At 55.4% G+C, this 23,277-nt stretch overlaps 6 protein-coding genes across 6 annotated transcripts; 5 read left to right on the top strand and 1 right to left on the bottom strand.

Annotated features, from left to right (window-relative positions):
* Positions 1-2,940: 2,940 nt before the first annotated feature.
* KVR01_008433 (uncharacterized protein) lies at positions 2,941-6,743 on the top strand. Its single transcript, XM_044788460.1, has 3 exons — positions 2,941-3,612; positions 3,780-6,414; positions 6,487-6,743. Exon 2 carries the CDS (start codon positions 3,824-3,826, stop codon positions 4,901-4,903), a length of 1,080 nt encoding a protein of 359 aa, XP_044642200.1. The 5' UTR covers positions 2,941-3,612; positions 3,780-3,823; the 3' UTR covers positions 4,904-6,414; positions 6,487-6,743.
* Positions 6,744-9,343: 2,600 nt separating this feature from the next.
* KVR01_008618 (alkaline-responsive transcriptional regulator RIM101) lies at positions 9,344-11,751 on the top strand. The gene is made up of 3 exons (XM_044785761.1): positions 9,344-9,843; positions 10,032-10,320; positions 10,384-11,751. Exons 1-3 carry the CDS (start codon positions 9,643-9,645, stop codon positions 11,574-11,576), a joined length of 1,683 nt encoding a protein of 560 aa, XP_044642385.1. The 5' UTR covers positions 9,344-9,642; the 3' UTR covers positions 11,577-11,751.
* Positions 11,752-12,082: 331 nt separating this feature from the next.
* Positions 12,083-15,110, bottom strand: KVR01_008380 (DNA topoisomerase 3). Its single transcript, XM_044787255.1, has 7 exons — positions 14,779-15,110; positions 14,521-14,718; positions 14,289-14,467; positions 14,065-14,234; positions 12,666-13,999; positions 12,452-12,609; positions 12,083-12,395 (listed from the first exon to the last, which is right to left on the bottom strand). Exons 1-6 carry the CDS (start codon positions 14,959-14,961, stop codon positions 12,571-12,573), a joined length of 2,103 nt encoding a protein of 700 aa, XP_044642147.1. The 5' UTR covers positions 14,962-15,110; the 3' UTR covers positions 12,083-12,395; positions 12,452-12,570.
* A 217-nt stretch (positions 15,111-15,327) lies between these two features.
* KVR01_008761 (uncharacterized protein) lies at positions 15,328-17,131 on the top strand. The gene is made up of 4 exons (XM_044787003.1): positions 15,328-15,848; positions 15,911-15,975; positions 16,025-16,248; positions 16,308-17,131. Exons 1-4 carry the CDS (start codon positions 15,489-15,491, stop codon positions 16,703-16,705), a joined length of 1,047 nt encoding a protein of 348 aa, XP_044642528.1. The 5' UTR covers positions 15,328-15,488; the 3' UTR covers positions 16,706-17,131.
* Positions 17,132-18,040: 909 nt separating this feature from the next.
* On the top strand, positions 18,041-18,496 carry KVR01_008514 (uncharacterized protein; the record flags this gene model as incomplete). The annotated part of the gene is made up of 1 exon (XM_044784407.1): positions 18,041-18,496. One exon carries the CDS (start codon positions 18,041-18,043, stop codon positions 18,494-18,496), a length of 456 nt encoding a protein of 151 aa, XP_044642281.1.
* Positions 18,497-19,863: 1,367 nt separating this feature from the next.
* On the top strand, positions 19,864-22,743 carry KVR01_008799 (uncharacterized protein). Its single transcript, XM_044789734.1, has 5 exons — positions 19,864-21,117; positions 21,169-21,563; positions 21,616-21,827; positions 21,884-22,407; positions 22,472-22,743. The coding sequence occupies exons 1-5, from the start codon at positions 20,041-20,043 to the stop codon at positions 22,490-22,492; spliced, it is 2,229 nt and encodes a 742-aa protein (XP_044642566.1). The 5' UTR covers positions 19,864-20,040; the 3' UTR covers positions 22,493-22,743.
* Positions 22,744-23,277: the final 534 nt, after the last annotated feature.

Below are 23,277 nucleotides of genomic sequence, written 5' to 3'. Positions count from 1 at the left end.
AAGCGAAACTAGCTGTGTTTAATATGGATGGGAATTAGAAACGAAACCACCATTGTGCCCTGAGACTTGGGATGTCTGATGTGACCCGGACAGGTGATCACGTAGGTGTCCCCTGAGACCAACTGTGCGAGGCAGATGGTGGGCTCAACATGCGAAAATGTTACTGGGACCTGTTCCGTGTACCTATTCGAGTCTTGGCTCATCGCGATGGTTGTGTCTCTTCTCAGACAATGTCTTTGGAAGCTGGTGTAACGGAGCCCCAAGCACTTGAGATGAGAAGTACGGAATTCAAATAAACGCCCGAGTATGAATGCACATATATCAGCCTGTGACTAGGTGTTTCGCGGCATCTCGGTCGTGTGTATAAGTCTCAAGTGTCAGGACCTCGGGACGATTTGGCAGATACATCATAAGCTACCGACCTGATCATTGAAACATCCCTCTAGGTGCGAGAACTCGCCGCCTGACCTTGGCCCAGATAGTCATCATTGTTTTTTCACATGGGCAGTATGGCATACTAGGCACGCCCCACGATAGTGTGTGGCTTATCTGGAGGCTACGCATATCTTGAGAGAGATTAGGGTTTGTTTCCCCGTGCTTGGAATATTGAACGCATACGCCGCGGGTATACCGAGACCTTTCTCTAGGTGGCATTGTTTCTCGTCTGAGATGGTCTGCCTCGGTCTTGGGCTGCGGTCTTGTCATGGATGACATGACACCTCGCTGTCGCCTTGCCTCGTTGCAGTATCACGAAACGTGGGGTGACGGGCGTAGATGACTTGCCCGCTACACGCGCGGCGCACAAACTCAAAATACCGGAGCGAGGCGAGAATCACACGGGATAGTCTTGTCTTGTTTAATGTGGGAATTCCCTTCCCCTCAATCTGCAATGGAACCGCACAATCAGGAAAAAGCTGGGGGCCACAGGTACGTGGTGGGTACTTGGGAGGACGGAGTATGGCCCAATAACGGGGATTTGGGCGAGGGCCAATCAGAGGTGGCGGGCGGTCCAACGTGATAAGAGGGGTGGTGTGGGAGAGAGGTTTATGGTGTGTGGTGTGGGCGGGCTCAACAAAGCCGGGGCTAAGAGACATTTGTTGGAGGAGAGACTCGGCTAAGACACGGCGCAGGCAACACGATGTCAGTTGATGTTGTGCCACGCGCACAATCGTTTGGCTGGCAGGTGGCTGGGGCTGTCTGTCGGCGGACAAGGACAAAGGACAAAGGACAAAGCACAAAGCACAAAGTAGGCAGTCCGTCGGACGTGGGCTCGAGTCGTGGCATGTAAGAGACCCGTGTGGAAATTGGACAGATCGGCGACGTGCAGAGCTGTGGTATACACAGTACGTGCTATACAATGCCCTCTCTTATCTTGCCCTAGTCCAGTCCGGCGGAACATGTGCCAACGGACAATAGACAGATCAATGCAGCAGCCATTCCGGGCTGGCCAAAGCCGCCGTGTTTCGGCGACAGCTCGCAACCCGGGAGGCTGGCGCCGAACCAACCGAGACTAGTAATAGTTGGCAGAGAGAAGACGAGACGAGGATAGAGACACTCCAGCCGCGCGATCCGATGGGGGGGGGGGGTTGTCGTGGATCGAGGGAAGAATTGAAGGAAGCAGCAAGGCCAAGACGCCTCGGGTCTTGACGCAGGCTGCGTCGGCTGGGGTGACCCCAGGCTCTCTAGAGACAGAGACTGACTGACTGACTGCCTGACTTCGATCACCACCACACAGCTGCCACACCACCTGGGTGCATCTCCCGGTGTCAGGCCAAAATGATGGACGTGGAAAAGCAAGAGCTAAGAGCTGCAGGCGTGTTGGACGCTTGCCACCCATCCATCCACTCCACATGCCAGATCGCCCCCTCCCCAATGTCACCACGCGACAGACAGGGAATGCGGTGTTGACGGGCTGGCCGATCATGACGGAAGCAGCAACGGCAATGCCGTCCAAGTTCAGCGAGGGTGGCAGGGTGGTGGTCATGTTCATGATGACAAGACACGTCGTCCATCAGGCGTGCAGCCCAGGACCAGATCGCTCGCAAGGCACCAGACAATGGGTTTCACGTTGCGAAGCATCACCGACCGACTTCGAAACTCCCGAGGACTTTCTGCCAACCCCCAGACCCCCAGACCCCCGAACACCCAGACCCCCGGGCCCCCGGGCTTACTACATCGTACAGTCAATCATCGTCAGACACGCGACTCGTTTCCCACGGGTGAGATACACTGCGTAGGCTGATGCCATCTGTCATCAGCCATCAGACAAGGCCGCCGCTCCCGCTCCCATCCCCATTCCCACAAAGAATTCCCCACCGGCAGCCGGGGACAGGCCGGGGAAGAAGGCGAGTGGGTTCCAAACCGCCTCCTTACTATGCAAGTTTGCTCCTCCTGTCTCCATAGACCACCCGGGCAGTTGGGCCCAGAGAAGTCGGTGACCGGGCTGGTTGTCTGATTGTCTGATTTGTGTGCGCGCCGCCTGTCCGTTGTGGATCATCGTGGCCCCCATCGCCGGTAACCTTCATATCCATCAGGGCAGCAAACCCTAGACGACGGGCACAAACAAGTCATTGAATTCGGCCCTGCAATGGATATCAAAACCAGACACGAATCAGATGTACTGCAGACGTCTCGCAAGTGTGCCTGTACTTGTTGTTCGCCCGCGGCATTTCTTGATTACCGAAGTGCCAGAATGTTCCGTCTCTGGATTGGAAGGAGGAGGACGAGGTGGTGGTGGTGGGAGATGGAGCTGGAGATTGAGATTGTTAGAGCCACACCCTTTCTCTGTCCATGTCTTGTCAGTCCGAAATAGCACGGGAACACTCAGCTGTTGCTTGTGGCCTGCCTCTAAAACGGGATGCGTTCAGACTGCGTGCAGCCTGCCTGTCTTACTACTGCACGAATTGGACGAGTGCGTGCGTGGTATTACGTGCAGCACATATCTCGATGCCACCCCGGTCGGACGGAATGTATCGGCAGGGATGTGAGGTACATCCAGGATACATGTGGCATCTTTGTTCCCTGTCGTTGCCGGGCCTGCCTGGCCTGCCTGGCCTGCCAGGCCTTCCTTCCTGGCCCGAAATGCGCGCGACAGAAGGGGAGTGTGACGAGAGAGACAGAGAGCCCAGCGCCGGGAAGCACAGGCAGAGCCCAGCATGGCCCAGCACCAGCGCCAGAGCCAGCGCAGATCCAGAGCGCCATGGCCCGTCCCAAAGAGAAGACCACACACTCGCCCGCCCGCCTTGTTGGACGCACACAGCAAGCACACGGCAGTAGCAACGCACACACACACACACCACCCACCCCCCGTCCGCAAAGGGGGTAGCCTGGCCCGGGGCCCTGGGTATTATTATCATCTATCTATCGGCCATGCGCCAGGATCCGCGCCCTCCTCTCCTCCTCTCCTCTCCCATCAACAACCACAACACGGAATCAACAAAGCAATCTTGCCAAAGAGAGTGTCATTTCCTGTCACAGTGAAATAGTCGCGTCAGCCTTGCCAGCCTGCCAGCCTGCCAACCCCCTTTTGATCCCATCGTTCTTTGTCTGAACCTGGGTCAACTGCCTTATCACCTGCCACCCCCAAAAGTCGCATTTGCTCGCTGACTCCAGGTAAGTGACTCACCCACTCTCCCTATCGCTCCGTTCTATATGCCCTCTCTCGCCTTGCATACTGCCTCCATCTCTTGCACTTGCGCACACAACCAACACAACATCTCCCACTTATATACACTCGCCTCGCCGACTCCCGTACTGACCATCACGTCATTGTCGCGTAGGCATCTTCGCCCCAGAAGCAAATACAACCACCCCCCCACCGAAAATGGCATCCATGGCATCTGCTGCTCGCGATATTCAAGCGACCTCTGGCCGAGACAACTTAACTGCTGTAGCGGCCCAGAGTGTCCCTGTGACACGATCTCACCCTCTTCCCCTCCCCACCCCTCCGAACTCCATATCCCCCGGCCTGCGCCCCCACGGCCTGCGCGCCCAGTTCCTCAAGGCGAAGCTCGAGTCCGACGTCCCCGACCTGGACCTGCATGCCGCCCAGGGTGACAACAAGAGCCCCCAGTTTGATACTGCCGCTCACGCCTCCCCTGCCGCCGCCCAGCACGACCCTGTCGGTGCCATCACGCCCGCCATGCTCGCCAAGCACCACCTGCCCGACATCCTGCTGGACCACGGCCCGCTCGCGATACGCCACATAACTGGCTACCTGACCACGTCGGTTCCCGGCTTCGCAAGCATACCACCGGCAAAGGCGCGACGCCTTGTCGTCGGCGCGTTGGAGGGACGAGGGGGTGGACGCGAGGGCGGCGGTCTGGACGGCGATGTGGAATTCGAAAAGGTAGGCTGGGGTCGGTGGGACGCTAGGCGCAAGGGCCAATCTGGGCGCGATTCTCATGCCATGCTGGACGCGGCCTCCTCGTACATGTCTTCGCCGAGCCTTTCGGGCATCCCCATAGCAGGGGTGGCGGCCTGGAGCAACGAGCGAACCCGTCCGGCCGCGTCGAGCCCCGAGGAGTCCTTGGCCTTCTCCCACGACGATCGCGGTTTCTACACACACGACAACGACGCGGACAACATGTCCATGGACGGCCCCGCCTCTGCCTCATGCTCCGAGGTCGACGATGATGACGTCGAGATGAAGGACGACGACCCCGACGACGTGACCGACGAGGAGGACTGGGCCGCCATCGGGGCCGCAGGCCTCCGCGCCCAGTCCTACTCCGCGTCTGGCCAGGCCCACGCGGGCACGTTCCCCTCTCGCTTTCACACGACGTCCTCGGGCATGGCTCGGGTCCCCCAGTTGAACAACATTGACTTCGCTGCACTTGCGGCGACCTCTGACGCCCAGGAGCGCGAGGCCATCGAGGCCCTGCTCCGTCTCGGTTCTGTATAAAGTCTTTTATTGCATGGCAGCGGCGTTTCATTTCGGTTTGGCATTTTCGAGGCTGGGCGAACTGGTCGGCTTCGTAATCGGGTTTGGGCGGGCGGGCGGCGGCATAGGGTGTGTCGATATACTCGGATCGGGGCGGCGACCTCTGGATTCACCAATATTCTTCTGGCGTTTTGTTTTGTACCCACGGCAAGGAATGCGCACATCACCGCTTCATCGGATATGAACCCTTTCCTAGGCACGGACGGACATACCTTTTTACGGTCTCGGCCTGGTAGCCTTCCTCAAGCCACCCGGGACCTATTATACCCATCGGAAAATGAGGCTTTTTTTTCTTCGACATATTGCAGCCTGGAGCCTCCATCGACGGAGCTCCTCGACAAGGGCTTTACTCTGGATGCACCCACTGAAGTGGTCGGCATCCCTCAACGCAAAGCTGGCTGAGCTTCAGAAGCCTCGACCACAAATGAGCTGATAGCTATTGTTTTATCGCTCTCGATTTTGCTGTTCTCTGGAAGACTTCAACAAATCACCAGGATGGAATATCATCGTGTTGCCATCACAGCTTTATCACAAGCTTGACTGGAATGACGGACTTGAGCGCGGGCTCAAGTCGTTTGCGGCAGGCCTGAGAAGAAGGATGCCAATTGATAGGAGAGGCATCGTTCTGGGAAGAGAGAAGAGAGGGGAGGGGAGAGGTTGGGAGACGTCAACCGCCTCGGTTGAATGCGGGTATTACCATGCAAGTGGTAATTGAGAGACTGGGAGATCAGTAAGAGGGAAAAACAGTAAAAACAAACTTTTTTTTTGGGCGACGAGTGGATTGGTAGTTTCGGGGAAGTCTACGGAGATTTTTTTCCATCTCTCCCTCGCTAGGCTGAAAATGGAACTCTTGATCGCTGCCTCCATGTGACGTCCACATGCATGTTCGGGTGTGGATTCCCTCGTGTCATGCGGGTCTCTTTTGCCGCCCCTCTGCGCTTCAGATCTCGCATGCGATCGTGCGACGTGCTTGCGTGCGACTACAGCATACGCATGCTGCCAGCAGCCTTCAGGGATCCCTAAACATCTGAAATCCCAGAGCCACCTACGAAACGACGCGGGAGTGCGGGACGACATCTCCACACATGAAGTAGGTAGTCCCATTGATCGGACCCCCGTTACTGTGCATCCCCAAACAAATCACACCACTCGTAGGTCAGCCCTAGATGGAATAAGTCGATGGTCAATATAATCGAGCACTGCTGAATCAACAGCCTCGAGCTTTGGGTATCTTACCACAACATTTTCTCTTCTTAGGTCGCCCTCGGGCGCAGAGGCAGAAGACGCCAACGCCAAAGGGGGTCAAGCAAACCGGAGTTTTGCAAGCTCCCTGGCATGAGCTCAGAATCAACAAGACCCCAGCTCGTTCGTCGCTGATACCCAGCGGTTCGGTTACCGACTGCATGTGGCAGCCCGGCCTCTGTCCACGAGGCATACTCACCAGCCCACGCACGGCGTCACGACCATGACATGTATGTAGCCCGCGGAGCGAACTTACTTAGAAGAAGCAAACCCGTTTTTGACCCGAGCCCAGCGGGAAATAGTGACCACAACGCCTCGTGGGATATATGTATATATGCTGATTCACGCTCCTGCACAAGAGGGGTGCTGCGACGAAGCTCCTTCCTTGGCCACGGTAAGATCCGGGGTGGGTAAGAAGACCAAGAGGGCGGAGGGCGGATTCGACAAGAGAAGAGAAGAGGGTCAATAGAGGGCTTTCTCTTCACTCGCGTGAGACTTTGTCTTCTGTCGCGCCAGACTTTCCGCCCGGCGCTGAACGCCAAGACCTGTCAGCCCAGGTCTTGTATCACGCTTGGCCTTTTCCTCTGCAGACACATAAGGCAAGCACCTGGGTGGTTTTTCCTTGGGGGCCTAGCACAGGCAGAAGGGTGCTGGGCAGGAATGCTCGTCCCGCGAGGTTCCGCCCCGGCCTCGTCGAGGAACGCCAAGGGTGGGACGAGAGTTTTTTTTCCCTCTCCTTTCTTCTTTGCCTTTGGCTTTGTTCTGTTCGAGCTAGTGCACACGTTGAGACCATTGGGTGGCTCTAGGCACTCGGCGCCGTTGAATGTGGCTGGTGCACGCTTGTGTTGGGTACTGGTGCAGTGTTTCTCGTGGAAATGAAGGCGCATTCATGGAGGCTCTCACGATTCCATGTGCGATGGCGAGAGAGCCTGCAGGAGGAGCGTTGCAGCTGGACGACAACGAGCTGCAATAGAACTCGTCCAACTGGCCCAGATCCTCAGTCCAGGCTCTCACTGGCCATGCATTGCTCTGGCTATTTCGAGGGCGTCACATGTTTAGTATGCCGCTCGCAGCAATTTGAGCCGTAGTGATTGACTCCAACCCGGGGGACGACGAGTGAGGTAGCTCGCCAATGCGCGCACGTCTCACCACTAGGAAGCAGACACTCGTGTCTCAAAATAGATTCACAACTCTTCGCGCACAGCTTGAAACGTCTCCCGTCAAGTCGACCACTGAAACGCAGGATTCGGTATCTGGTTGATTCCACGCATTCGGCACCACATTTAGAACCCACATTGTACTCACATATAGACTTCACGCTACACAGGTCTAGCAGCGCTCCACGCCCCAGCCGAGACTGATTCCCACCGCCAGCCACAGATCAACTCGTTCCAAGGCACGAAGACACCCAAGAACTGTGACCTTGTGGCGACCAGGAGATGACACAGCACCTAAGCCTTGCTGTGACGAATCGATCGCGGGCGACACGGCCAGCTGAAAGGGTGCTGAGCACACTGCCTCTCCGATGCCAAAGGAGCGTCAACGTCATCTAGCGTCCTCGGCCATCCTGAATGCATAGCGGCAGGTCTCTTGGTTGCCGACAGACCCGTGGCCTCGTTCCATCGTGATGGACGGGCTTGCCAACTATCCGGCATCCCGTCAAATTTCCCAGCGCGACTCGCAGGGACGGAGAAGCGCACACGGAGAATCACCTGCACCGAGATTTAGTTTCCGATCGACTGTCTTGATGCAATATATCAGTCCCCGTTCCTGCGGCATTTGTGAGATTGTGTGCAGGCGTGTACTTCCACAGGCCCTCAGTGGCACCCTCGCTGGGCGGCAGTTGTGGCTAGGGGCGGCGACTGGCGTTTGTTCGCTTGCCCAGCCTTTGGACGGAGATGAACAATGGACCCATCGCCCCCAGAGACCCATTCTGCGATTTCTGGGCATCGCATCCCCGCTCTCGTTTCCGCTGAGAGGCCAAGAGCCCTCGACACAAGCGTTCCGCCAGCCAAGAAGAGGGCAGGCCGTGCCAGGTCGGATGGGAAGGAGGGAGCGTGCAAGCCTGCAGAGCCTTGCGTGACCGCCGAGAAACCGATTGCAGCGTACGGGCCAGATGCACGGGTCTCAGCACCCTCCAATAGGCCCTGGTTCGCCCCTGTGAAGTGCTTCAGCAATCATCTGGGCGAGAGGCTAGCATTGCAATGCCCAGCATCCTGGGACGTGAGGCAGTGCCAAATCAGCAGACACACGCTTCGCTTGGCGATTCCGCTCCGGCCAATTCTTGGCTGAATGCCAATGCTCTGGGCAGCGCTTGGCTGCTAAGACCAAATCAGGGTGAGCGTCTCGTCGAGATATCGCTCACCTCCCTCCTCCCCTTCCACCCGAGTGTGCATCGCATGGATCATAGGGAATGGTTTTGGGCAGGGAAATGGTGCATGAACGGTCGATGATCGAACTATTATTACGAAAGGAACCATGAGCGGTCGGGAACAAAAGAGGCTGGAAGCGTTGAGACAGAAGAACGAGTAATGTGACTTTAACCATGCTACTGCTTCCCCCGACGGCATCCGTCCCCCCGTGCCGAAGATGCCCAGCCTGGGACTCTTCCCCGGATTCCCGAGCATGCTCCCTTCCTGTTGGGCAGCCGTTGAACTTGTCTCCCTTTTCTTGATTTGCACCGACTGTTGCACCATTGATGTCCAACGGTCTCCTCGAGGCCGTGGTTGGGCTTGATCGCGAGACGCCAGGCGAGTCTGTCGAACGGTCGGACCCAGGGCGTTGGGACTTGGAACAGGGACGAGAGTATCTCAGCGTGCCACAAAGGGGCCGCAAAACAGCGCAAATGCGCTCTGTCGCCTGGCGTACTCTTGGCAGCCGGCTAGCGTCTCTGCAAAGTCTTGGCGGGCCATGGCATTCTGTTAACGAGTACTTTGTGCGACCGAACCTGTGGCAGTGCTCCTGCGGCAGACCGACGCAGGTCTGGCACGGGACGCCCGAGGCAGCAAGGTCACGGCTTATCTCACAGACAAGGTCGCCGGGCGGGCAGCCAATAGGCAAGGGGCAGCGGCGAGCCCCTCTGACTTTGGAACTGGCGGAATAGCTTGGCAAACCTTTTCGTCGAGCGAGGAGAATAAGAAAGAGGTGATGGGCGCCCCTCTCCCTTCCTCGTCCCGGGCGGATCCTCTCCTCTACAATTCTTTGAAAAGAAAAAAAGGTCAAGAGGTCAAGAAAAACTGCAAGTCCAGAAAGTATCTTGGACGTTCCTGCCTGACTCTCCAAGGCATTATCGATTTGACTCGGCCACCTGTTCTACCCCACGTCCTTAGTGTGGAGTTCTTGGCAGCCAATCAGTGCCAAGACAGCCATCCGACCCTGCTGAGCTTCGAGCTTGCTCCTGGCCAGACCGAACATCGCTGCCTGTCAGTCAACACAGGGCAACAAGCCAACAAGCAAAAATGTCCTCCACTCAAGACAACGCAAGCGAACAGTCGCAGAGCCCCAATGCGGGTTCTGCCTCTGATGGCAACACCCCAGCTTCCACCACTGCTGCATCCACATCGTCGGCATCCAACGCCTCCACTGCGAACGCAGACGAGAGCCTGGTCTGCAGGTGGAACGCGTGCAACCAGAGGTTCAACACTGCTGAGACTCTCTATGTAAGTTGATGAATTTATTGAGACCTGGGGGATTATCTCTTTTGGGGACCAGTCTTCTCGTTGGTGACTGTCTCTCATTTGGGTTGTGCACCCTTGAGACGTTGCAGTCGGGAATAACATTCAATGGAGATGACTGGTCTCGGTAATAACGGCCACTCTTCATACACGAGACTAACAAGCTTTAATAGGACCACATCTGTGAGAGGCACGTTGGCAGGAAGAGCACCAACAACCTCAATTTGACATGCCAGTGGAACTCTTGCCGTACCACAACGGTCAAGCGCGACCACATCACCTCTCACATTCGTGTCCACGTTCCCCTGAAGCCACACAAGTGCGACTTCTGCGGAAAGTCTTTCAAGCGCCCCCAGGATCTCAAGAAGCACGTCAAGACCCATGCCGACGACAGCGTCCTGATCAGGTCACCCCAGGACCAGCATGGCGGCATGAATGCATCCTACGGTCGTCCGGGAAAAGGTATAGTTGACCCATCTCAGTTTTTTTCCTCGGGATATGCGCGAGGCTAATCTGCCTCTATAGCTCCGTCCAGCTTCTATGATCACAACGGCCATCAGATGCGTACTAACTCCGCCGCGTTTGGTCAGCCACCCCCGCATAGCTACTATGCTGCCCACGGCCCTCCCCAGGCCTATGGCCCTCTTGGATACTATGGACAGCCCATCCCCAACCACCGCGCAGAGCCTCTGGGCTACAGCGCTGCGTACGACCGCAGGCGCGGCTACGACGATCTGAATGATTTCTTTGGACACGCCAAGCGGAGGAGCCTTGACCCTGCAAACTACGCCCAGGTCGGAAGATCGCTGATGCCTCTCCACGGAGCCCTGTCTGTCCACACCGGTGGCCTTGGAACCCAGTACATGACCGCCGCTCCCGCCCTTCCAGCCATTGGTGGCGGCCACTCTGCACACAGCGCCATGGACCAGCACTACTACCTGCCACCCATGCCCAACCTGCGCACCAAGGGTGACCTCGAGCAGATCGACCAGATCCTGGAGCAGATGCAGAGCACCGTGTACGAGAACAGCGGTTCTCCCCCCAGCAGCCACTACCCGTCATCCTTCGACCTGCGACACCAGTCTCCTGTTGCCAGGCCCCAACCCCCGAGCGAGCACTACGCCGTCTCTGCCGCGCAGCAGATGCCCTCGCCCCTGAGCGCCGTCTCCTCCACCACCGGAAACACGCCGGCCCACACGCCCCCATCGAGCTCGCTCTCGTACACATCTGGCCACTCGCCAGTTTCTTCCTCTGGCATGTCTCCTAGTGCGCGTCACGGCTCGTCTGCTTCTGTTGCATACCCCTCATTACCCGCCACCACCTCCTTCGGTTCATCTACCATCAGCACACTCGGTTCCACCTTTGGCGGCAACGACCAGCGCAGGCTGTCCGGTGGTATGCTCCAGCGCGCCAGCGGTGCCCGCCGCGCCTCAGACGACTCCGACCGGGCCCCCACACCCAAGGCTGAGGCTGCGTCCCCCGCCTCCACCTCGGACGACGGTGACATCAACGGCGAGCCTGAGCCATACGAGAGCTGGCTCCAGAACGTCCGTGTCATTGAGTTCCTCCGCGAGGCTATCCGCGACCGCCTCAAGAGCGGTCAGTACTCCGACAGCGAGGGTGAGGACGAGATGATCGACCCCTCCCTGCAGGAGGCTGACAAGGGTGCTGCTGAGAAGCCCCTGTACCCCACTCTCCCTATGGACGTTGACGAGTAAACGGGGGGCTATTCATTTGTTTCCTTAATATTACTCCATCGGTTTGGGCTTGGCTGGGGGCTGCATCTTTGTCTTGTGCTAGCTACGATTCTAATTTTCTTGTCATGACCGCTGTCTCGCGTGTTCAGTCAGTCAGTCCGTACATAGTGTATACGATTACGAAAAGTCGACCTTGCATCATGGGGACAATCTGTCTCAACCCTGTGCCTCCGTGAAATGATGTGTTTGTGCCAGTGACTGTGTCCGCCCACGACATGTGCCCATGACAATCGCAGGTGTTTTAGGGCAGAGGTGCATGCCATGTTCGCATCTTTTAAATTGAACACGACGTGGTCAGAAATACTCTTGGAGTGGAATGATGACTGCGAGTAGTTCGTGCTGGCGGCTAGCTTTCTGGCTTACACGTCGTAAGCTTGACCCGCAGTACGGCCGGCCACTACACTTGATCTGCCGCAAACTGCACCATGGCTTGGTTGGTTGGTCACGGCATGCGAAAACAAGCGACCCTGGTACAGACATTTGTATTTATTTCCACATCGCTAGCAAGTCCGTCCCACTTCACGAAGCCGATACAATATACACGAACTCTATAGGCAATTGGGTCGGTATAGCTTGCCCGTCCCGCTCGCGGAGATGCTGGGTCGCCAGAAGCTTTCCAGATCGACCGCAGCAATATACATGACATGTCTCACATTGGAGTGTCCACAGGCCACTTGACTTGAGTTGGGATTCAAGTACTTCCACGAATTCTTGTCACCGACACCATATGGTGCAGTTGTGGCGCCGCAAGCCACGCCTCGAGACACAATATTGTGCAATCTCCAAACAGTTAGTTATTGGTAGGCCTGCATTCATGGAGCTGCTGCTTGACGTACCTACCCGGGCTGAAGCAGACTGCAGCGTGCTGGAAGCCACGGCGAACAAAACGTCTTGTTGAGGGGTTTTTGATGTCGGAATCCCTCAAAATATGGATCAACCGCCGCGGGACACCCTATCACCCAGCGTTGCCCTGAAACAAGTACTGTCTGCAAGCCTGTGGGAAGCATCGGGTTAGCAACATAACGAAGCCACATTTGGACAAGTCCTCACATTTTTTAGCACATCCAACTGCTCCGTCGACTGCTCAAAGACAGCACGATACTGCGATATGTTGTGGCGCAAAAAGTCCTCCTTGGAGGTCCTGCCTTCGCATATGGCCTTCATCTTGATTTCCATCTCCTTGCGCAGGAACGGCTTCGCCAGGCTCGTCTCAAAGTTCATCCTGTCGAAGCCCTCGATAAGGGCGACGCCAAGCTGTGTCGGTACGAAGACCTTGACGGATCTTCCACCCCCGCCGCCGCCGCCGCCGCGACCTCCCCTGCCACCGCGCCCGCCGCGGCTGCCCCGGCCCCCTCGACCACCACGTCCGCCTCTCGTGGCCGGGGCTTCTGCCCCTTCCTCGCTGTCTGCGCCGCCGGCTGCGGGCTGCGCGCGGTCCACGGCCTGGACGTACTCCCGCATCTGGATCTTCTCGATGTGCTCTGCCATCGTGGCATCCGTGCCGATCCCGTTCGCGTCCATGAGAGCGAGGAGGTCCGCCTCTGTCAGGTAGCCTGGCGGCGTCGTCTTGCCCTCGGTCATCATCGCCTCCGTGGGCACGAATACCTCTCCAACGGTGAACTTGGGCAGTTCGGCCGTGTTTGTCCAGTTGTCGTAGGGGTACACGTCGAGCCAGTTGCGCTCCAAGACGATGAGACCGTGAGTATGGAAGCCCTCATTGCCGTACAGGATGTCCACATCCGTAGCGATGCCTTTTGCATCTTCGGAGCAGCATGCGAGGAACCGGCGGACGACAAACTCGTATAGGGATTTTTCTTGGTCGTTCAGGACTGAAGGCGCTGCGTAACTAATAGGGTGGATGGGAGGATGGGCCTTATCGTTGTGGCGGCCGTTTCTCGGCTGTTGGAAAGAGTTGTCCACCAGATCCTGGGCAAATTGGCCCCAGCGGTTGTCCTGGGTCTGCTTTCGCACGAGTTCCCGGAGGTTCATGCCCTTGTCGAATTGATCCGTCTCGGTTCTGGGGTAGCTGATGAAACCCTTGTTGTATAGACTCTCGGCCACGGTCAGGGCCTGCTGACCAGTCATGCGCAGGAACCTGGTTGCCATTTTCTGAAGCTCAACGGTCGTCAAAGGCAGGGGCTTGAACTTTCTGGTGGGCTTCTCCTGCACTTTGGTGACTTTTGCCTGCTTTGCGCTCAGGCATCGCTCGTAAAGGATTACGACCGCAGCCCTGTCAAAGAGGCGGTGCCGCTCCCAGTTGAAGTTGACGCTGAGGCCATCTTTCTTATGTGTCACTTTGATACCCCAGAAGTCCTCCGGCACAAAGTTCTGCACTTTGAAGTAGCGATCCACAACAAACCCAAGGGTGGGAAATTGACAGGACCCTATTTACAGTTGAGCCATCAACTTGTCATTCTTTGGGAAGGATCCAGGCTGGCTCAAGACATACCGTAGCTGATCATGGCCTTTTGAATGGGGCCACCGAGTGGGCGTAGACTGTTAGTGAGGAATCTAGTAAAGGCGTACCCAGTCCGCAAATCCGACTCGATCCTAGCCTGGACAGCATCTACCTGCCTCTGGTCGAGATCCCTCAGGTGGCGAGCCGCGTTTAATATATGACTTGGTGCTGTCAGCACGAGCTTTGGCATCAAGGATTTGTCCAAGCCTACTCACGCCCTTTCAATGTTGCTGAACTGAGCTCGTTTGATCTCGATCTGGGGATTTCCCTTCTTAGCTGCATCCCGGATCTCCCCTCCAATGTGCTCCCCTTCACGGTCACAATCTGTCCAAATGAACAGAGCTCTGCAGTACCTCGCCTGCTCCTCGATGTTCTTGGCGACATCGCCCTTGTCCTAGATGCCTTTAGCAATGGGATCCACGGACATGCTGGGGTGATTCTACTTGCATTCGAGACAGACGTGTTGATGGGAGCCCCGAACAATGAGACGGGGGGTGGGTAGTTCCAATTCTTGTATTCCGAAGTGAAGTCTGTGCTGGTGAGATGCCCCGTGACGGCGGTCATGGTCACGCTGCAGTTGCCCCATGGTGGGCCAAAATCGAACTCAAAACAGTAGTTCTTGATGTATTTGTTCCGAGTGTTGCGCTAGTCAAGCAATGTCAGTCAGCATGGCAGTCCTCGAGACCTTTTGCTCAAAATACACACTGTTTGAAGCTGCCCTCCCGACAGATGGCCTGCGACGGCCTTAGATATGGATGGCTTCTCTGCCACACACAAAATCTGGGGCATCTTCGACTTGGCGGTGCGGATGCAGCGACGTTGATGCGGCGCAGCGGCACAGAAAAGGACGTATGTCAAGCGGGTTGACCAGCTGCTATAAGCCAGCATGTTTCACTGGCCTGGGTCTTTGAAAACGCGTCTGCATTTGAGCAATCTTGGCTTTCTCGGCACGAGAATCTATCAACATGACCGCAAGCTCGGGCTGCGCGTTGAACGGGTCCGATTTTTCAATTTTGATGCTGATCGGCCGAGTTGGTCGTCCAGATCTGGTGAAAAGATGTGAGGAAGGAAGCCTTCACGATGTGGTGGGTGTTGCTATACCCAGCGCTCTGCACCTCAGCATGCAATTAGCGGGGTACTCTGCACGACAGGGGCCGCCTGCGGGTACCCTACACGGTCTGTGCATTGTGCATGACAGCCGCTTCTCCCGGGCCATTGGTCCCATCATGACGCGTATACCCGAAACGCCGCTGTGAGCAGCTCGCCTTTCCGCCTGCCCACGATCTCCACCAGCGTTAGAACTCCCCATAGACATTTCCGCTCAGCGCACTTATTGGTGACTGTTCACGATATACGCTGGACCTCTCATAAGAAGAACCAGTTCAGTCCTTACCTTTTCGATCAATCGGCTCAGTATGGCAGTGCCGGCTCTGCTCACCTTTCCGGACACGGTCGACTGGGCAAAGACGGTGGAACCGTACATCCCTCAACTCTACGAGCTACCCTCCAAGCTTCTGGATGCCTTGCAGTCTCGACAGAGTATTAGCGACCTCTATCTACAAACAAATCCACTTATTTCCGGCCTCGGCATATCCATCGTGCTTGGGGCCATCTTCCTGGTTGTCGCCGAAGTCAACAAGAATTACTCCCAGGTCGACCGGTGCTGGAGCATCCTGCCGACTTTCTACATCGCCCACTTCGATCTTTGGGCTCGGCTGTCTGGAATTGACAGTCAGAGGATAGATGCTATTCTTTTATTTAGCACCTTGTGGAGTGTAAGGTGGTGCCCCAGCCGGACCTAAGCGCACCATAGTGCTGACCACCTGGCATGCTGCAGATCCGCCTGACTTTCAACTATTGGCGCAAAGGAGGCTATCAGATTGGTTCAGAGGACTATAGATGGTGTGTGAAACCAGATCCCGTCTCCTTAACCACACTAACCTCTATGCAGGGAGATCATCCAGAGCAAGGTCCCATGGTGGGCCTTCACGCTGCTGAACATAACTTTCATTTCCTTCATCCAAAGCGTACTACTATTCTCACTGGCAGCACCTACGTACCCGATCTTGTTGAGCATCCAGTTCCAGCCCGGTCTAACGGCGACCGACATTGCCTTTTTGATCTTCCAAGTCGGGCTCATCACAACCGAGTGGTTCGCAGATCAGCAACAATGGGGTGAGTCAAGACGAACAAACATGGCGTCCGATAGGCCGCGATCACTAACTCAGAGTCAGATTTCCAGAATGCCAAGAGGGAGTACCAGGCGACCGGCAAGGTGGCACCGGGCTTCGCGGAGCAAGACCTGCAGCGAGGCTTCATCACCTCTGGCCTCTGGGCGTGGAGCAGGCACCCCAACTTTGCGGTTGAGCAGAGTGTCTGGCTCACCCTGGGGGTCTGGAGCATTGTCACGGCCGAGGTGCAATATGCTTGGACTTTGGTCCCCGGATTCAGCCTTGTCCTACTCTTCCAGGGGTCAACCTGGCTCACCGAGCTCATCACAGCTGGGAAATATTCCGAGTATAAAGAATACCAGAAGCAGGTTGGCATGTTTGCGCCCAATCTTCTTGGATTTGGCCCCTACAGGCCGCCCCAATCTCAGACAGAGGCTTTGAAGGAGAAGAAGCAGAAATAGATGCGCGCTTAAGGATGCGGTATCATTCTCGACGACAGGATATAAATGTCGACAGTCTGAGTCGACGAGGACAAGAATGGAGATGTTGGCAGCAACAGCACAGGTGATGGTAATCAGATGAGGTCGATGGATTGGATCCCTCTTGCTCCTTTGATGCAGATGGCATGTACATGTCCCAAAAGACACAAGACATCCCATCAGCTTTCCTAGGAGTGCAAACCCGAGCTAGAGAACGGCTTACACGTTTCAATCTTGGAACTAAGTCGTTGCATGCAGTTTAAGGCGCGGTGCTGGTATGACTTGACACAGGATAGTTGAAATGCTGTCTCGCATCATGACTTCCTGCAGTAATTATGTGTCTTGGATAGCCCACATCATGCAGATATTCGCCCCCAGTGTATGCTATGCCCTGCAGGGCGCAGACCCACAAACAGCTATGCACACCACACCGTCTCATGTGTTGTTATGTTTCTTGACAGTTGTCCTGCAGTGGTGGTGTTTCGATGGAGAACGGCAGGCACAGCGGACACGCCGAATGGACGGACATGCTCTGCATCTGCACTGCGTCTGCAGCTGGGGCGCATACGAGGTAATCTGGTTTCTTAATTTTCGGGTTTGCTGGCCGCCCAGTCTCACATGCCTCAAAGATCAATAAGTATAATAAGTCATTTCGCCTGCCGCTGCGTCTCGGTGCCAGTGCTTGCGCTGTCCCCACCCGCGGAAGATCCGCTTGACTGGGCTGCCACACGGTGACACCTGGGCATTATTCGAGCCCCAGGTCCGTGACCGTTTGATTCACACCATCCCTTCTAGAAGCCAGCGGCCCGCGACTCACGAACTGCCGTCTGGAGGCTGACTCTCCCTCCGCGCGCCCAAGGTGTGTTGCAGTAGCATACTTTGCTCTGGGCACCGGGCATGGGTTAGACGTCATTGCATTACCCCAACGGGCGCACGGCATCACGCTTGGGTTTTGTTACACCCGTCAGCACTTTCTCAGTTGCCGGGCGCATCCATTGCGTCGATCAAGTTGCCCCACCCAAGATCTTGGGTCCCACAAAATGCATTTCCCAGGGTCCTCGTCGCACCTGGATCGAGGAAATTATGGGGGCAGGGATGCATCGGCGAGGACCCTGAGATCTTGAGGGCATCGCCGGAAATGCTGACTATTAATAACAGACTCATGCCCCCTCCAAGATCTCTCAGGAGATCATCACTCATGGCCAACTAGACCTCACGTTATCATCATTTAAATCCTGCATTTAGATTCGTTGCCTGCCTACCAAGGTCTCACACAACTCACACAAGTCACGCCTGTCGAGAAGCCACAACAACAAGATGGGCAACTACGTTTCCGCTGTCGACGGCACACAGCCTTCAGCCACTAGACCAATGAACACCCCCGGGGCACCTGGATCACGAAGGAGCTCCGTAGCTTCAAGAACTTCGTCTGTGGATAGCTCCAGCAGTGCCGAGCAAGCCATCCGGTCATCAACGGCAGCAACGCCTTCCTCGCCGTTGCCGACTTCCTCATGGAGCTCTGCCGAACAAACCAGAGATGTTGATCCACTGGCGCGATCCTTCCCCAAGCCCAGTGAGGATGTCGACCTCGATGAGATGCTCAACAGGAAGCCCCTCAAGTGGACTCTTGGCCACTACGTCAAGGAGGCCGCCACGCGCGAACCGTCCAAGCTTGCTGAGGACAAGGACCGGCTTGCGCAGGACATGGAGGCGAAGAAGAGAGAAATGCTGGCTGCCAAGGAGGAGATCAGGAGGCTTTCTGCTGGGAATTAGAGTCGATGTATAGCAGAGCTGTTCTGTCTTATTGTTTGATTAGAAGAGCGGGGGCAACAACATGGGGTTACACTGCGAGGCGTTGGGTGTTTTTTTTTAATAGCGTTGGAGAAACAACAACTTATTATGGTGGGATCAATTCTGTCGCTTGAACCTATTCGCGACGTTGTTGGAAAGCCTGCCTCTGCGAATTTGGAGTCAATACAGTCTTGATCCTCGCCTGATTCACACAATCTGTTCCGGTGTTGCACGAGTTCGATGAGATAGTGGTGCTGAACCACATTGCCGTGGCCTCCTGTGCCGATACCCTGTTGGCACATGTTCTGGTAGAGTATTGACTTCTCAGTTAATCCTCGCCGCAAGGGTAAAGCCGTAGGCCACCGAGGCTACAAAGTTGACCACATTAAGCAGCGACGAGATGCCGTGAAGCGTGCCGAACTTTTTGTTCAGAGCGGCCATCTCCTCGCTGTGTGGCTTCGGGTCCCAGCTCCTCTTGCCATCCTTCGCCTCCTGCTTCCTCCTCTCCAAGATGCAGATCTTTGTTGCGGGCAAGAGGACCACCCAGTTAGCAAGTCCGGTGACAAAGACGGTGGCGAGGGGAAGGAGAGTTCCCCATCTATTGGCTGGGTCGAACAGCCCCTGCAAGCCGCCAGAGGGTCCAAAAGGCCTGCCTGGTAGAGTTGCGGCCAGGACCACAGGTAGCGTGGTCTGTATGCCGAAATACCAGGGGAAGGTGTTTGTTTGAAGGTCTGAGAACTGAAGTACAGGGAGCGTCTTGTACTGGATGATGGTTCCTACGCAAGTCTATCGCCCCTCACTTGTCAGGAGACAGCAGTGCGACAGCAATGGGGTTTGCATCTTACGTTGACTAATTATTCAAGTTAGTAGACACGACCAATTGAGCAGTGGGACGAATATAGGCTCACAAACTGTTGTTCCAAACAGAGACCCGTACCTAAATTGCTCACATGCACTTGGTTATCAAGCTGTTTATCAGATCGAGCAACGGGCACCAGACTTACGCTAGGATATGGTACGGTGCCCCGGTGAAGATGATCGACCTCTCGGACATTTTGAAAGCCAGTAATGACTATTGATGGTAATGTGAACTTATTGATTTTACACTGCTTGATGAAGGGAGCAGTTTGTCTCGGAATTCACGGGATTCAGGTGGAGCGTGGGCGTTTGAAGTGGTCTGTCCATGACGCAGGCGCCTCGGTAACTCAAAAGCAGACAGGGGTTGGTCAGCGGTCAGCGCCCGGGACCAAATGCCTGCTTATCGATAAAGCTCCAGGCTGGCAGGCTGGGAGCGCAGGCAGGGAGCTTCTGGAGCTCACATGCCTGCGCGTCTGCAGGGGTCCTAAGTGGCAGTGGGCCCAACGCGCTTTCGCTGCCTGGAATCGACGTGACATGGTTCAAAGCGAGACGTCAATAAACCCAAGAGCTTCCGTCGTCTTTGAGGGCGGTCGGGGGCATCTTACTTCGTCTTGAAAGAATTCGGTGTTTTTTACTTTTCCCCAAAGCTCTATTCCTCATCCACCGCCATGGCGGACAAGGAGGCGTTCGTCTACATTGTCGACGTCGGCTCGACCACGTCAAATTGCAACAATGGCCGGACTGAGTCTGACTTGGACTTTAGCATGCGCTACGTCTGGGACAAGATCGCCACCACCGCCCAGGCGGCGCGAAAAACCTGGAACGTGGGTGTCGTTGGCCTACGGACCGACGAGACCGACAACGATTACCAGGATGGTGACGGCTACAACAACATCTCAGTCCTGAAGAAGCTTGGGCCTGTCTCACTAGCCAACCTGAAGGAGCTGTCGAGTCTCATCAGACCGAGCAATACCGAGTTCGGCGATGCCATGTCTGCCATCATTGTCGCTGCCGAGATGATTGGAGACTTGACGAAAAAGCTCAAGTACACCCGACGGATCTATCTCATCACAGATGGCCAAGGGCCCATTGACGGAGACGATGTAGAGCAGATATCCAGTCGGCTCAACGAGCTCAACATTGAGCTTGTTGTGTTGGGCGTCGACTTTGACGATCCCGAATTCGGTTTCAAAGAAGAAGATAAGCCCCAGATCAAGGCCACAAATGAGGCGATCCTCAAGTCATTGGTTGACAAGTGCAACGATGGAACATTCGGCACGCTAGCCGAGGCTGTGGAAGAACTCAGCATCCCACGGGTCAAGCCTGTCAAGCTGGTCAAGAGTTACGACGGGCCACTTACTCTAGGCGATCCTGAACAGTTCGCAAGTGCCATGAGCATCAACATTGAGCGATGGCCAACGACCAAGGTCAACAGGCCCGCTGCAGCTACAACTGTGATAGTAAAGCAGGAACCCTCTGGAACACAGTCAACGCACACTCTGGGCGAGGAAATGGACGGACTCGAGTATGGCGATCCGCAGTTCAACTCTGTGAAGCAGCACCGCACCTACAAAATCAACGATCCCAGCGCTCCTGGTGGCAAAAGAGATGTCGAATTTGAGGAGCTTAATAGGGGATGGGCTTATGGGAACACACCGGTGTGCATCCCTGATAGCGACAAGGATCTCGCCGGCTTCGGGGCTGTCAAGAGCTTTTCTGTAGTGGGCTTCGTTGCTATGAGCAAGGTACGTCGGATTTCGGGACCGGACATGGCTACAACCTCTAACAACTTCTAGGTTGAGCCATTTCTCACCCTAGGTGAGACCTCCGTCACCGTTGCGCGGTCTTTCGATGAAGAATCCAAACTCGCTCTCTCAGCACTCATTCATGCTCTCTATGAATCGGAGATGTATGCGGTTGCCAGACTCGTTTCAAAGGATGGCAGAGACCCTGTCATCGTATTGATGCGGCCGAGCATTGATCCTGATTTTGAATGTCTGTACGATGTGCCTCTGCCCTTTGCGGAAGACGTGCGGTCATATCGTTTCCCGCCATTGGACAAGGTCGTCACAATCCACGGAAAGGTTCTTACAGAGCACTCCCGCCTACTTCCCGATGCCGAGCTCAATCAGGCCATGAGCGATTACGTTGATGCCATGGACATCTCGGAATTCGACCAAGACGATGAAGGGTATGTATGCTGGTCCGCAATCTCTTATATGCAGGCTGACAAGACTGTACAGAAACCCGGCAGAGTACGCGGCTCTCGAAGACCTGTACTCGCCGATAATACATCGCGTCAACCAAGCCGTTCGGGCTCGTGCTGTGGCACCAGACGGTGAGATTGGCGAGGTTCCTGAGATCCTCAAGAAATACTCCCAACCTCCTGAGAAGCTGTTGAAAGAGGCCAAGCCACGAATAGATGCGCTGAAAGAGGTGGCCAAATTGAAGAATGGTATGACCTTGGACTGTGCATCGATGGCAGAGACGCGGATACTAACATGTTCCTAGTACCCCCGAAGGCACGGGGCAAGTGGAAGAAAGGCGCGGCAAAACCTGAAAGTGGCCGCGCTGTGAAACCTCAAATTGATATCGCGGGACTCCTCAAGGAAGGAGAAGAGGCAACGGCCAGATTGAAGCAAGGGAAGCCAATGATCAACAAAGACAACTCGATCCCAATGTTCAAGCAACTGGTGCAACAGCTGGCCGAGGCTGACAACGACAAGGGTGTTGAAGCAGTGACCAGCCTAATGGGTGACGTCGTGAGATCCTTGATCAAGGATAGCATGGGAGATGCGAATTATGATCGGGCTATCGAGAACATTGGAGAACTCAGGGATGCTTGCATCGGTCTTGAAGTGCCTGAGCTTTATAACGACTTCCTGAGGGATCTGAAGTCCAAGATTTTCTCGGACGCGCTCGGGAAGGGGCGTAGGTACATGTGGGCGAAACTCAGAGCCACTGCATCGGGCAGGCTTGGACTAATCGCCAAGAGCGAATCTGAGGTATCTGAAATCACGGACGAGGAGAAGCAGGTGAGGACAAATTGGTTTCACAACACCTCTCAACACCTGAAAGCTAACGTGTCGTGCTTCCCAGACGTTTTGGGCGAACAACTAGCCCTTCGCAAGGGTTTACCTGAGCAGTGACCAATGTGATATGGGCGATTTGTTATCGAAGATCAATGACACAAGTGTCTTGGGGGGATAAATTACAGGAGATGGAGCCTTGTACGGTTTTGTCACGGCATATGCCCGGGTATGGCTGAGAAATTTTGAGGGAAGCAAAATGCAAACTTTCTTGCACAGTTCTTGTTTGCTCGACCTTACGTGACTGCCCACTCAATAGAAGAAGAGATTGTAGAGACTGGACGAAGAGCGACTGTCAGTAACACTTGCTTCGGCCCAATATTATCCCACATCCTGCCTTTCGACCTTAGGTTCCTCCAGCTCTCATTTTCAAACAGACTTTTGCAAATGCTTGTTTTCTACAAATCAACACAAACGCCCAGGCCAGGGTAAGCCTTCCACAAACCTGTCTTGTTTACCCATTCAGTAGCTATTCGTGTAGGCTGCCACTTCTCAAACGAATCCTCGGGAACAACTGATGTTCAAACACCAGCACGTTTGCCCAGTACTTTACGCATTCACGCGTCGGGGGAAGGCGGGACAACCTCGCTGACTACCTAGGTACCTAATTTGAGAAGGTAGTGTGTAAGGCAGTCCCTGCCTCCTGAACACAGAGACCTGGCCTTACCGAACCTTACCCTGCACTGCGAAAAAGTAGTCGATCGCCGACTTACGAAAGTTTTGCTCATCAACTGTCAAACAAAAGACCCTTGCCGCTCTCTCGACTTCCCAATTGTGTCTGGTCTTATCTTGCAGCTGCAGCTCGCGTGCTTCTGC

The sequence above is a fragment of the Diaporthe batatas genome, assembly GCF_019321695.1.
Source record: "Diaporthe batatas strain CRI 302-4 chromosome Unknown Contig00010, whole genome shotgun sequence".
In the NCBI taxonomy this organism is placed as follows: domain Eukaryota; kingdom Fungi; phylum Ascomycota; class Sordariomycetes; order Diaporthales; family Diaporthaceae; genus Diaporthe; species Diaporthe batatas.
The sequence above is the reverse complement of the archived record's forward strand: the minus strand, read 5'-3'. Positions and strand labels throughout refer to the sequence as shown.

Excerpts from the sequence above, each read along its gene's own strand:
- KVR01_008433 (XM_044788460.1), top strand. The coding sequence starts at position 3,824 with ATGGCATCCATGGCATCTGCTGCTCGCGATATTCAAGCGACCTCTGGC.
- KVR01_008618 (XM_044785761.1), top strand. The coding sequence starts at position 9,643 with ATGTCCTCCACTCAAGACAACGCAAGCGAACAGTCGCAGAGCCCCAAT. Across the intron at positions 9,844-10,031 it reads ACACTGCTGAGACTCTCTAT|GACCACATCTGTGAGAGGCA; the intron begins GTAAGTTGATGA and ends AAGCTTTAATAG. Across the intron at positions 10,321-10,383 it reads CTACGGTCGTCCGGGAAAAG|CTCCGTCCAGCTTCTATGAT; the intron begins GTATAGTTGACC and ends CTGCCTCTATAG.
- KVR01_008380 (XM_044787255.1), bottom strand. The coding sequence starts at position 14,961 with ATGCTGGCTTATAGCAGCTGGTCAACCCGCTTGACATACGTCCTTTTC. Across the intron at positions 14,235-14,288 it reads TTCAGCAACATTGAAAGGGC|TCATATATTAAACGCGGCTC; the intron begins GTGAGTAGGCTT and ends GACAGCACCAAG. Across the intron at positions 14,000-14,064 it reads AAAGGCCATGATCAGCTACG|GGTCCTGTCAATTTCCCACC; the intron begins GTATGTCTTGAG and ends AACTGTAAATAG.
- KVR01_008761 (XM_044787003.1), top strand. The coding sequence starts at position 15,489 with ATGGCAGTGCCGGCTCTGCTCACCTTTCCGGACACGGTCGACTGGGCA. Across the intron at positions 15,849-15,910 it reads TATTTAGCACCTTGTGGAGT|ATCCGCCTGACTTTCAACTA; the intron begins GTAAGGTGGTGC and ends GGCATGCTGCAG. Across the intron at positions 15,976-16,024 it reads GGTTCAGAGGACTATAGATG|GGAGATCATCCAGAGCAAGG; the intron begins GTGTGTGAAACC and ends ACCTCTATGCAG.
- KVR01_008799 (XM_044789734.1), top strand. The coding sequence starts at position 20,041 with ATGGCGGACAAGGAGGCGTTCGTCTACATTGTCGACGTCGGCTCGACC. Across the intron at positions 21,118-21,168 it reads GCTTCGTTGCTATGAGCAAG|GTTGAGCCATTTCTCACCCT; the intron begins GTACGTCGGATT and ends AACAACTTCTAG. Across the intron at positions 22,408-22,471 it reads TCACGGACGAGGAGAAGCAG|ACGTTTTGGGCGAACAACTA; the intron begins GTGAGGACAAAT and ends CGTGCTTCCCAG.